Genomic DNA, 13021 nt, shown 5'->3' on the forward strand with positions numbered 1-13021 from the left:
GGTTTCATTCACAAAGGGGAGAGCTGGAAGATCACAACACAAGTGCTGCTCAAGAGTATGAATGCCATGAAAAGGTATGAGTAACAAATTTGAGAATGAAATGAGACATTTCAGTCGCCTATAAATTGTTGTTATCCACCATGCCTTTAAATAAGCTACTAAAGAGAAGTTCTTTCATATTATGCCATGACAGATAAACTAAAGTACATCTTAATAATAATAAAATCTCAAGAAGTTTGTCATGCAATCATTTTACTAAACCGAATTATTTCCTAAGCTTGTAAGTACAACTCACATTGATAGATGCATTAACCCAAAATATTCCTTTTCTTCTTTAAATGTTTTTAACCCCCCCAGGAAACTGAATATTAGTGGTGGTGGTTAAAACAGGGTGAACCTTTCATTGGATAGCAGTGTTATATCAATAGTTCCTAATCATTACGTCATGATGAAATGTAACACATTGTAAAGAAATCAATACTATTTTTGGGTGATGCTGTAGAGATTCTTTACATGGACACTGCATTATGAATGTCCTCTCTCAGATACAATGGTATACTATCAGCCAAGTTGTGAAAACTGATCCATCTTGTCACCTCTCACAAGACGCACGGGTTGCTGTGGTAACTGGTCTTAACCCTGAATCGCTACAAGGTTGCATGTGTGGGAAGTCAATACAAAGTTTCATTTTGATGTTTCATGTAATATGATTTATGAGTTATGCTCCAGACTGACTGAGTTCATTTTTATGCTGCTTTTAGCAATATTCCAACAATATCACGACACCAGAAATGGGCTTCACATATTGTACCCATGTGGGGAATCGAACCTGGGCCTTCGGGGTGATGAGCAAATGCTTTAACCACTAGGCTACCCCACCACCTTGTTATACGTCAGAAACATGATGCTCTGCAGAGCAAGAGCAAGATTTCAATGAAAGGTGTGGTTGTGTACAGTTTCCTGAAGATATTACTGCTTTCACAGCAAGAAGTAAATTACATATACAAGTAAGTCCATTGGTAACAAGAAATCTTACATTTGATGAAAACATGTTTTTCTTTTTCACTGAAAATCAGTTAGTCTGCAAACCCCACCACCCAGATGATTACTGTTAGGAATTTCAAGGTTACCAGTTTCTGAAAGGTTTGCTGAAACATAAAATATGACAACACTGATAAAGATTTCACTTTTCACATGTTTGTCTCCTCTGTGGGGATTACTGATCAGGTACAGGATGTATGTCTCCCTGAGAAGATTCTGAGTCAGATATGTTTCCCAGGGAATAAGAAAATACACATTGTATTTCAAACACTCTTCCTTCCACTTTTTTGGTTCCTGAAGTAACAAAGAAAATCAAAAAGTTCTTCTTCCTTAGGACTTTATTTTTTAAAATGAACAGTGATAAGTTGACAATGGAATGATAGAATGTAGTGTGTAAACATACAAAGCATGTTAGAATGATATCTGTAGAAATATAGACCAAAATGAACACTTAGTATTGTGCTTCAGGATTCTAGCTCACCTGGATATATGGCGAACTGTTTAAAATGTCAGAAAAGACAGCCAATTCTGAAAAGTTGCTGAAAACTACAAATAAAACCATGATGTAAATATTTGAACAAAATATGATGCCATCATCAGGAGGCACACATATGCCAAACTTCAGCTCCTAAATTTCATCAAAGTTATTTACTGGGCAAAATATGTATATCAACATATTTTCACATATATGAGAATAATAATCAAAGACCAAAAATATGTCAAAATAACAGCTATAATTTGATTTCTTAAATAGATGCTGTGGTGGCCATAATGAAATTGGATTTGAACCAAATGAAGAAATTCAGGTGACATCATTGGTTAAAAAAGTCTTATGGAGTTTTATTGGTCCCATGGTCTCAGGGGATGATTACAGTAGAGGGAATGCATTTCAAGAGAATTTAGGAACCTAGTCGGAGGGCAAAGGTAAACATATATATTAAAATTGGATCCACTTGAAAAAATTAGGATGTTGTCATAAGTGAGAAGATGTAAGTGAAAACATTCAGTGGTTTCTATGGAGATGTTAACACTGGACCCCAGACAAACAGGCCATGATAAAAGCTCCCTTGACTTTCTGTCAGGTGAGCTAAAAAACATAACTACGAGTGAGGAAATAGTTGTGAACACAGAACATGACACCTCTACTGCCAGTGAGTATTGGCTGAGCTGTTGCCCATTCAAACACAACAGAAAACACAACACCTGCCAAAGGATTTTGCAGGGTTATCCCCAAAAGTCTAAAATCAACGTTTATCTCAAGAAATAACCAAAGGTCATTCTCAAGTTATATATTTTTTATATTTAAAATATAATGCTTTAGTGGTGTTTGAAAATCACTCAGTATATGTTTCATCTTGAAGCAGATTACGTTAAAACAATTACAACTCCCAATATGTTTCATATAGAATGGAAACCAATATCCAATGTCCAGATCATCATAGTGGCTCTCAAGAAATGTCTTTCCAATTATTTGAACACCACAAGCATGGACAGACATGGCCGCTAGCCTGTTAGCCCAAGACTAGCACAAATCAGAGTTATGTACATGAGACACTAGTCTGAAATGAACTGCAGACTAGCTGAAATTGACCAAAGGTGTCTAACCTTGGTAAAAAACAAAACATGACTTGACATGTGGCATTGACAGTGTCATATTGCTGCAGACCATGTGCCCGTTATGTAATATACATTCAACTCCAAACCAGGTATCTCCAGCATACATCTGTAATACATCAAAACAATTTGCAACATTTTTCATCATATTTGCATAAGATTATTACAATCACATTGCGATACCACAGTATCACATCCTCACACGTACAAGTCAGTTAACACTACAAATGGTCACAACAACATTTAAATGGTATTCATTATGTAGCACTATATGATATTTAATGCTGCCTTATTTCATAGTGTTAAGTTGGTGATCAAGAAAGTTTCAACAATATACCTGCAACCCGAGATCATGACAGTACCTCATTAGGAAGTCATTCACGTTTTCAATTGGATCATTATGTTTGTCAAAGGATTTTCGACAACATATATGATTGGGCACAGAATCTGTTACATCTGAATCAAAATAAATATCTACATGGTATATGGTTTTGGTTTGCATATATCTATCACAACAAAGGAAAACTTGGGACAGATCTTCTCCAGTACATATAAACAAACACTATATCTGCAGGGGTGGACATCTGTCTGCACAAAAAAACCACTATGGATGCTTGACCAATGAAGAAATGGTAATGGACATTGGGCAGCGACATATTCATAAAGCCAAGAATTTATGGATGTCAACTTCTTCATTTGAGGAACATGCCATTTCGGAGTATATTCTTACTGTTCTACCTCATGAAGGAGTAAGGATATACTCCGAAACATGGTGATCCTAAAATAAAGAAGTTTACATCCATAAATTCTGGGCTTTATGTGTATCACTTCTAAATGCCGTTCAAAGACATATTCATGTTCCATCTCATCTGTGAAGTTGATCCACGAGAGACTTGTCCTCCCAGAGTGATGCCTCTGAGCCAGTTATCCTAGCAATATTTGAACACTCTTTCATGGGCTGCTCTTCTTTACTTGTACATTCTCAGCCACCATGGTGACACACCTCTCATGACACACTTAACATGACATCCATCAAACCATCATGTCACACCTCTGATCATGACACACCTTTCCACCATGGCAGATTTTACATGACATCCATCAATCCATCATGATGACACCCATCCATTATGACACACTACAAATCATGTCACACCCATCCATCATGACACCTACAAATCATGTCACACCTAGCAGCATGACACATCCTTCCACTGTCACACCTACCATCGTGACACACCCACAATCAGGACACACCTACCATCATGACACACCCACAATCAGGACACACCTACCATCATGACACACCCACAATCAGGACACCTACCAATCTTGTCACACCTACCAGCATGACACATCTTTCCACTGTCACACCTACCATCATGACACACCTACCATCATGACACATCCTTCCACTGTCACACCTACCATCATGACACACCCATCTATCATGACACCTACCAATCATGTCACACCTACCAGCATGACACATCTTTCCATTATGTCACACCTACCATCATGACACACCCATCCATCATGACACCTACCAATCATGTCACACCTACCAGCATGACACATCTTTCCACTGTCACACCTACCATCATGACACACCCATCAATCATGACACCTACCAATCATGTCACACCTACCAGCATGACACATCTTTCCACTGTCACACCTACCATCATGACACGCCCACAATCATGTCACACCTACCATCATGTCACACCTACCATCATGACACACCTACCATCATGACACACCCACAATCATGACACACCTACCATCATGACAACCACATGACCACAATCATGACACACCTACCATCATGACACACCCACAATCATGACACACCTACCATCATGACACACCTTCCCATCATGTCACCCCTACCAGTATGACACCCTACCTTTATGATGTTCAAACCCTCCACATGACACTCCATACAATAATGAAATTACAATCCTATATTCTCACTTGGTGAGTAGCTTTAGATTTTATTAAAATTTATGGTAAATGAACACATTGTGACAATGCTAAAATATGAAATTAAACTGAAATTTAGGATTTCTGATACTGACGACCCCGGATGACATGAACAAAATGGAATGAATGAACAAGATGGAATGTATATACACGGGAGCATGACAACCTGTGAAGCTGCAGATGTATATTATTGTGTGGCTTGTGTCACAGGAGCATGACAACCCGTGAAGCTGCAGATGTATATTATTGTGTGGCTTGTGTCACAGGAGCATGACAACCTGTGAAGCTGCAGATGTATATTATTGTGTGGCTTGTGTCACAGGAGCATGACAACCTGTGAAGATGCAGATGTATATTATTGTGTGGCTTGTGTCACAGGAGCATGACAACAATTTGTCTCATTGGAAATGAACACCAAGAGATGACACGGTTCATGGTTTGTCATGACTAGCAATGAATATGAAAATATTCTTTCCACATACATGTATATTTCACAGACTTGTACTTATTGCAGTTTGTATTCACTTGAACATCTTCACCTTGACCTACAAACTCATTACATCAAAACAAACTGGACATTCGAACGGCATGATTCACGAACAACTACATAGGTACTATTAGAGCAAATACTCATCTTTACACCATTAATGTGCCATTTTAAGAATATCTTTTAAACCTATGTCAACAAACAACTGTTCAGCTGACCGAACCCTGACATGTCACACTGAGCAAACTGATGAAACAGTTAACTCTCTGGAAAATAGAAGTTTAATCTGATACAATATTCATCATGTCATTCCCTTCAACTGTTTGACAACCCTCACCAAGGCCTTATAACATGAATACTTAATTTGCCGCACTGTATACATCCATAGGAGAGAGAGTTACTCCCCTTACACCTCGCCACTTCAACTGGCTTACCCACCAAGTCCACATTAAATGTTGAGAAGAAAGAAAGTACACCCAAGGTCGAAAGCCAGACCATCAGGATGCCATCACAACACAGTCAAGAAGGCACAGAGGAATAAACCACATTACTATCATGTTTTACGCAACTTCTTCCGACCATCATCCGACACCACTGTTGTCATCGAGGCAATCCTCTTGCTGGCTCGTGTGGGCGTTGTCACCTCTCCGTTCTGGTGGCTGTTGGAAACTGTTGTTGTTGAGGACGATCCAGACAATGTTCTCTGGCGCTTGGACGGTGTTTCTGTGGTGTTACTGTTCTTGAGACGGGGATCTGTGTTGCTGCTAGGTCGTTGTCGAGGCTGTAGTCCCACACCTGGGAAGGGAGAAAACACAAGGTGTTAACTGGTTCATAATAAAAGTCAGGCCTAAAGAAATATACTAATTAAGCCAGGAATGTTCATCCAAGTAACTGCCCAGCTCAGCTTCTGATCACGAACCCTGCCCTCTGATGCCTAAACTCATCCTATACAATCCCACCACTTCACTCTACCTTGGGACTGCTCTCACCAATTATTTATATGATAGGCATATTTATATTCAGCATCAGAACAATTATTGCAGCCTCACAGACAAGCCCAAAGACAATGCTACCCAAACTCACAGGACACCACCTGCCACCTCACATCACCCTGTCCCACCTCACACAACACATCCTACTTAATTTCAGATCACACACCTAACCCACCCACACACAACACACCACCACAGCATTCCACTCAACACCACTCTACCCAAACTCACAGGACACACCACTCTACCCAAACCCACAGGACACTGCCCACCACCTCACATCACCCTGTCCAACCAACACCACCCTACCCAAACTCACAGGACACCACCCACCCTCACACAACACATCAAACCCACCTACAAATCCTACTTTAACGGACACCACCTGTCCACCTCACAACACAACACACCCCAAACTCCCCACCTCACATCACAACACAACACACCACCACCCCTACCACAAACTCACAGGACACAACACAACAACACCGTGCCCAAACTCACAGGACACTGCCTCCACCACCTCACATCACCCTGTCCCACCCCATCCACACAACACAATACCACTCACAGCATTCCCCTGTCCCACCTCACACAACACACCACTATTCCACTCAACACCACACTACCCAACTCACAGGACACCACCCACCACCTCACATCACCCTGTCCCACCTCACACACCCACCCACCACCACCACCCTGTCCCACCACACAAACTCACACCCAAACTCACAGGACACTGCCCGCCATCTTACATCACCCTGTCCCACCTCACACAACACAACACCACCCTACCCAAACTCACAGGACACCACCCACCACCTCACACAACACATCCTACTTAACGTCAGATCACACCAACCCACCTAACACAACAAATCCTCTTAACGTCAGATCACACACACCTCTACACATCCTAACGCCAGATCACACCAACCCAACCCACCTCACACAACACATCCTACTTAACGCCAGATCACACCAACCCACCTCACACAACACATCCTAAACGTCAGATCACACCAACCCACCTCACACATCACATCCTACTTAACGTCAGATCACACCAACCCACCTAACACAACACATCCTACTTAACGTCAGATCACACCAACCCACCTCACACAACACATCCTACGTTAACGTCAGATCGCACCAACCCACCTCACACAACACATCCTACGTAACGTCAGATCACACCAACCCACCTCACACAACACATCCTACGTAACGTCAGATCACACCAACCCACCTCACACAACACATCCTACGTAACGTCAGATCACACCAACCCACCTCATCCTACAACGCCTGATCGCACACAACCCACCTCACACAACACATCCTACGTAACGTCCAGATCGCACTCAACAACCCACTCACAACACATCCTACGTAACGCCAGATCACCCACCCATCACACACATCACATCCTACTCCTAACGCCAGATCACACACATCCTACCCACCTCACACAACACATCCTACGGAACGTCAGATCACACCAACCCACCTCACACAACAATACCTACCCAAACTTCACATTACACTTGACCTCAAGTGTGAACTCACCAAGCTTGTGCTCTATTTCCTTGAGCTGCCTCTGAGCGTCCTGGCACTCTGTGTACTTGTTCACCATCTCTGGTAGTTTCTGGCATTCTATTTGTTCCTGCAGGTCGACCTTGGCCTTGCTCTGCCTCTCCAGTGCCCCCTTATAACTCTGCAGAGTATCTGTAACCGCAGAGAGGAAACCGTGGGAGTGCATGTCCTAAGTAGGTTTGTTTGTTTATGGAGTAACACTTCATTCAGTTACATACCAACTATATATAAATAATCACATCTGGACCAGACAAACCAGTGATTGACATCATGAGCATCCATCCCTGCAACTGGGATCAACCTTGTCAAAGAGCTTGACCAGCTGATCCAACTAGTTGCCTCTTATGATAAGCAAAGGTATAGTCTGTTTGCAGTGAAAACGTACCGATGAATTTCACTCTAAACAAAAAAGTAAATCGATTAAAGCGAAATTAAGATTGGGAATCCTCATAATTTTACCTTGCCAATTGAACATTCAAATCTCAGAATCTTATTCAACTTAGGATAAAAGTTGTTTAACAAACAATCATAGTTTCAAATCGCAATTATTGGTTTGTATTACAAGGGGTGATTAATTCACTTCACTTCTTAATTTCACTTAATTTGATTTACTTTTTTGTTTAAAGTGAAATTCATCAGTATGTTTTCACTGCAAACAGACTATAGTTGAACACTAGATTTAAACCTAGATTTCACAGGACTATAAAAGAAGCATGTCACTGTCGCTCATTGCAAGCTTCATACACTATACATATGGTTGTCACTATATTAAGCAACAATTAGAATTTCTCGTGTTTAACAGCACAATCTGCAATAATCCATCTAAATGATGTCAGTCTGTTATACCTGAGTCAGTGTTAGACAAGCTAGTGACTGACATGACCATTGATCTATACAACTTAGATGCGATGACACGCATCAGGCAAGGCAGTAAGCATGAGTTGCTGAAGATCAACTGGAACTGAGTCTTCACTGGGGGCAACATTAGGAAAAAGGATGTTTAAAAATATATCAGGATTTGTCATCTTTGCCACGTGAAGTCACTTACCTATCTGGGTACATAATGCATGGTAAGCCATAGGCAGAGGTTCACTGAACACAGCCCCTCGCAGCTTTTCCACGGGCAGGGCTTTGTTCATTGTGCCTCCAAATTTGCCATTGCTGCGGATTCTGTCTCCATTGCGGGTCAAGATGGTCGGGCAGTGTGTGTGTTTGATGATCTGAAACAAATTATATTCATACATCTGTCTATAACTTGGCAGTATTCAAGCTCTAATACAGCATTATGTGAATAATCAAGACAGACCAGCCATTCCAGTTGTTACTGGATGACTGGCAACTCAACTGTTTTACTGTTAACGATTTACACCTGCTGTTAGGTATGTGTGTGAGACTGACCTCCTGTCTGTAAGAGTTGGCATGGTCCAGTGTGTCCAGGATCAGTGTGTCCCCTAGCAGCATGCCGAACACTGCAACATACAACACAGAAAAAACATGACACAAGACACAGAATGTGTGACACACCATGACAGAACACACATGACACACCATGGCACAAGACACAGAACACACATGGACACATGACACACCATGACACAAGACACAGAATGTGTGACACACCATAACAGAACACACATGACACACCATGGCACGAGACACAGAACACACATGGACACATGACACACCATGACACAAGACACAGAATGTGTGACACACCATAACAGAACACACATGACACACCATGGCACAAGACACAGAACACACATGGACACATGACAAACCATGACACAAGACACAGAATGTGTGACACACCATGAATGAACACACATGACACACCATGGCACGAGACACAGAATGTGTGACATGGACACATGACACACCATGACACATGACACAGAAACATAGCACAAGACACAGAACACACACATGACACATGACACACAATGACACAAGACACAGAATGTGTGACACACCATAACAGAACACACATGTCACAACATAGCACGAGACACCGAACACACATGGACACATGACACACCATGACACAAGACACAGAATGTGTGACACACCATAACAGAACACACATGACACACCATGGCACAAGACACAGAACACACATGGACACATGACAAACCATGACACAAGACACAGAATGTGTGACACACCATAACAGAACACACATGACACACCATGGCACAAGACACAGAACACACATGGACACATGACAAACCATGACACAAGACACAGAATGTGTGACACACATAACAGAACACACATGACACAGACACACATGGACACATGACACACCAGACACACACATGGACACATGACACACACACATGACACAAGACACATGACACACATGGACACATACACACACACAGAATGACACACCATAACAGAACACACATGACACACCATGGCACGAGACACAGAACACACATGGACACATGACACACCATGACACAAGACACAGAATGTGTGACACACCATAACAGAACACACATGACACACCATGGCACAAGACACAGAACACACATGGACACATGACACACCATGACACAAGACACAGAATGTGTGACACACCATAACAGAACACACATGACACACCATGGCACAAGACACAGAACACACATGGACACATGACACACCATGACACAAGACACAGAATGTGTGACACATAACAGACACACATGACACACCATGGCACGACGACACAGAACACACATGGCACACACACACCATGACACAGAATGTGTGACACACAATAACAGAACACACATGACACACCAAGACACAAGACACAGAATGTGACACACCATAACAGAACACACATGAAACACCATGGCACAAGACACAGAACACACATGGACACATGACAAACCATGACACGACACAGAATGTGTGACACACCATGACAGAACACAAATGGCACAACATAGCACAAGACACAGAACACACATGGATGCATGACACACCATGACACAAATGTGTGACACACCATGACAGAACACACATGACACAACATAGCACAAGACACAGAACACACATGGACACATGACACACCATGACACAAGACACAGAATGTGTGACACACCATAACATAACACACATGACACAACATAGCACAAGACACAGAACATACATGACACAGAACACACATGGCACAACACACTGTGACACAGAACACACATGACACAGAACATGCGACACACCATGACACAGGATACTTTAACATAATACACACATGACACAGAAAACACATGGCACAACATGACAGAAAATCCGTGGCACACCACGACACAGAATATGTATGACACACCATGACATACTACACACATGGCACAGTACACGTGACACATGACATATTAGACATCATGACACAGTACACATTACACACAATAACAATAGACACATGACACATAATGACACACTTCACATAATGTAACTACACACCATGTAAAGAATTTTAACCAACAATATTTAAGCAACAGTCTTTTGTTTTGAATTTTCTGTGACAAGTTCTTATTTGATACAATCCAGGCCCAACTAGAATATCAAATGGAAATCACTGACAAAGTTAACAAAGAGTTAACAAACTCTACAAGGAGTATCAACCTGATCTGTCCAGAATCTCACCTATTCTGCAGTTTTCCTGATCCTGGGGAAACAGCAGCATGTCTCGGGCATACACTGGGTTACCGGGCGGATTCCAGCTGGGGCGGAACCTCGTGTGGGGCAGGGGCCTGAAACATAGGTCATCACTATCATCATATCATCAACCATCTGTTTCATATACTTAGTAGAGATTCCCCGAACACATTGTTTGGGAATATAGGTATCAAAGCGTTTTAACCTAGCATACCTGGCGGTGAAATATTGCTATAAGCTTGAACAATATTTCAACAGTCTCCTTGCAGTTTGATAAACTTGTCCAGTTCAGATATCCCTGATTTGTAGAAGGACAAATACTGATCTGTCACCAGCCCTCTCTAACATATCTCCCTGAGACAAGAGTGTTATGGTAAATGACTAAAAGCAATCCAACCCTTGCAATTAGGCTGGTGTTTTGAGGCTTGATCACAGTTCATGACGATTACAAGTGATGACCCTTCCAGGTCTCTTCTATTGACCAAATGTGATTCAACCTCTCACATAATATATATGTGCCCAGTCAATAGTATGTTAGTGATAATCAGGATCTATATTGTAATAAAACATGTCTTATCTCACAAAGAGCATCAAACACTTGACCACATTGATTAAACACAAGAGAAGACTTGGAAAACATTGTTGAAAATATCTTGGCAGTACAATTGCAAATCCTGCAAAATCTGCATGGAAGACACCCTGTTGTTTACAAACTGGATATTGATTCAACATTCATGGGACCACTCCCCTAAAATTCAAGTCTAGTTCAGCGAAGGTTGGAAACCAGTCTTTTATAGCCAGTTAACTCCCTTGCCTCAAGAAGACGACCACAAAGGGATCTTCCCAAACCTGAAAATATACTGAGGGAAACAAATAAGGGAACACCACTTTATGGCAGTGTTCCATTATATATTCTCAGATTTACCCCCACAGTGATATTCAAGGCTGGTGACGAAAACCGGAAAATATTAAAGGAACATAATTTTCTTGTGTTCCTTTATTTGTTTCTGTCAGTATATTTGGTAGCCAGTTGGGGTCAGATCTGGTGAATAAGGCTGAAGCGTGTATCAACATTCTTTAAGACTTCATGGTTTGGGACACCAGAAGTGCTGTAACTCCATAAATTCTTGTTTGATTCGGGTTTATTGTGATGGTCATAGTCTGATACACAGGGAATCATTGTGATGGTCATATGCTGATATATTGGGGATCATTGTGATGGTTATAGGCTGATATATTGGGAATCATTGTGATGGTCATAGGCTGATATACAGGGGATCATTGTGATGGTCATATGCTGATATATTGGGGATCATTGTGATGGTCATATGCTGATGTATTGGGGATCATTGTGATGGTCATAGGCTGATATACAGGGGATCATTGTGATGGTCATAGGCTGATATATAGGGGATCATTGTGATGGTCATATGCTGATATATAGGGGATCATTGTGATGGTCATAGGCTGATATACAGGGGATCATTGTGATGGTCATATGCTGATATATTGGGGATAATTGTGATGGTCATAGGCTGATATACAGGGGATCATTGTGATATATATTGGGGATCATTGTGGTGGTCATAGGCTGATATACAGGGGATCATTGTGATGGTCATATGCTGATATATTGGGGATCATTGTG

The 13021-nt window shown here is 41.6% G+C and overlaps 1 protein-coding gene and 1 long non-coding RNA gene across 3 annotated transcripts in view; both read right to left on the reverse strand.

Moving 5' to 3' along the window:
- Positions 1 to 1361: 1361 nt before the first annotated feature.
- LOC124257349 lies at positions 1362 to 4765 on the reverse strand. Of its 2 annotated transcripts, XR_006893251.1 has the most exons (3): positions 4476 to 4765; positions 4078 to 4435; positions 1362 to 3978 (listed from the first exon to the last, which is right to left on the reverse strand). It is a non-coding gene; the product is annotated as an uncharacterized LOC124257349 (long non-coding RNA). The 2 variants fall into 2 exon arrangements; XR_006893250.1 differs by having other exon boundaries at positions 4078 to 4765.
- Positions 4766 to 4805: 40 nt separating this feature from the next.
- Positions 4806 to 13021, reverse strand: part of LOC124257376 (structural maintenance of chromosomes flexible hinge domain-containing protein 1-like) — a 67629-nt gene continuing 59413 nt past the window's right edge. The window contains exons 39-43 of the mRNA XM_046691422.1: positions 11362 to 11468; positions 9121 to 9191; positions 8771 to 8942; positions 7696 to 7854; positions 4806 to 5923 (exon numbers count right to left, since the gene is read on the reverse strand). Coding sequence (XP_046547378.1) covers positions 5682 to 5923; positions 7696 to 7854; positions 8771 to 8942; positions 9121 to 9191; positions 11362 to 11468 — 751 coding nt within the window. The 3' untranslated portion in view covers positions 4806 to 5681. The remainder of the gene's footprint in view (positions 5924 to 7695; positions 7855 to 8770; positions 8943 to 9120; positions 9192 to 11361; positions 11469 to 13021) is intronic.

This window comes from Haliotis rubra, unplaced genomic scaffold, assembly GCF_003918875.1.
Source record: "Haliotis rubra isolate DU_JTF1 unplaced genomic scaffold, ASM391887v1 Scf66, whole genome shotgun sequence".
NCBI classification, from domain to species: domain Eukaryota; kingdom Metazoa; phylum Mollusca; class Gastropoda; order Lepetellida; family Haliotidae; genus Haliotis; species Haliotis rubra.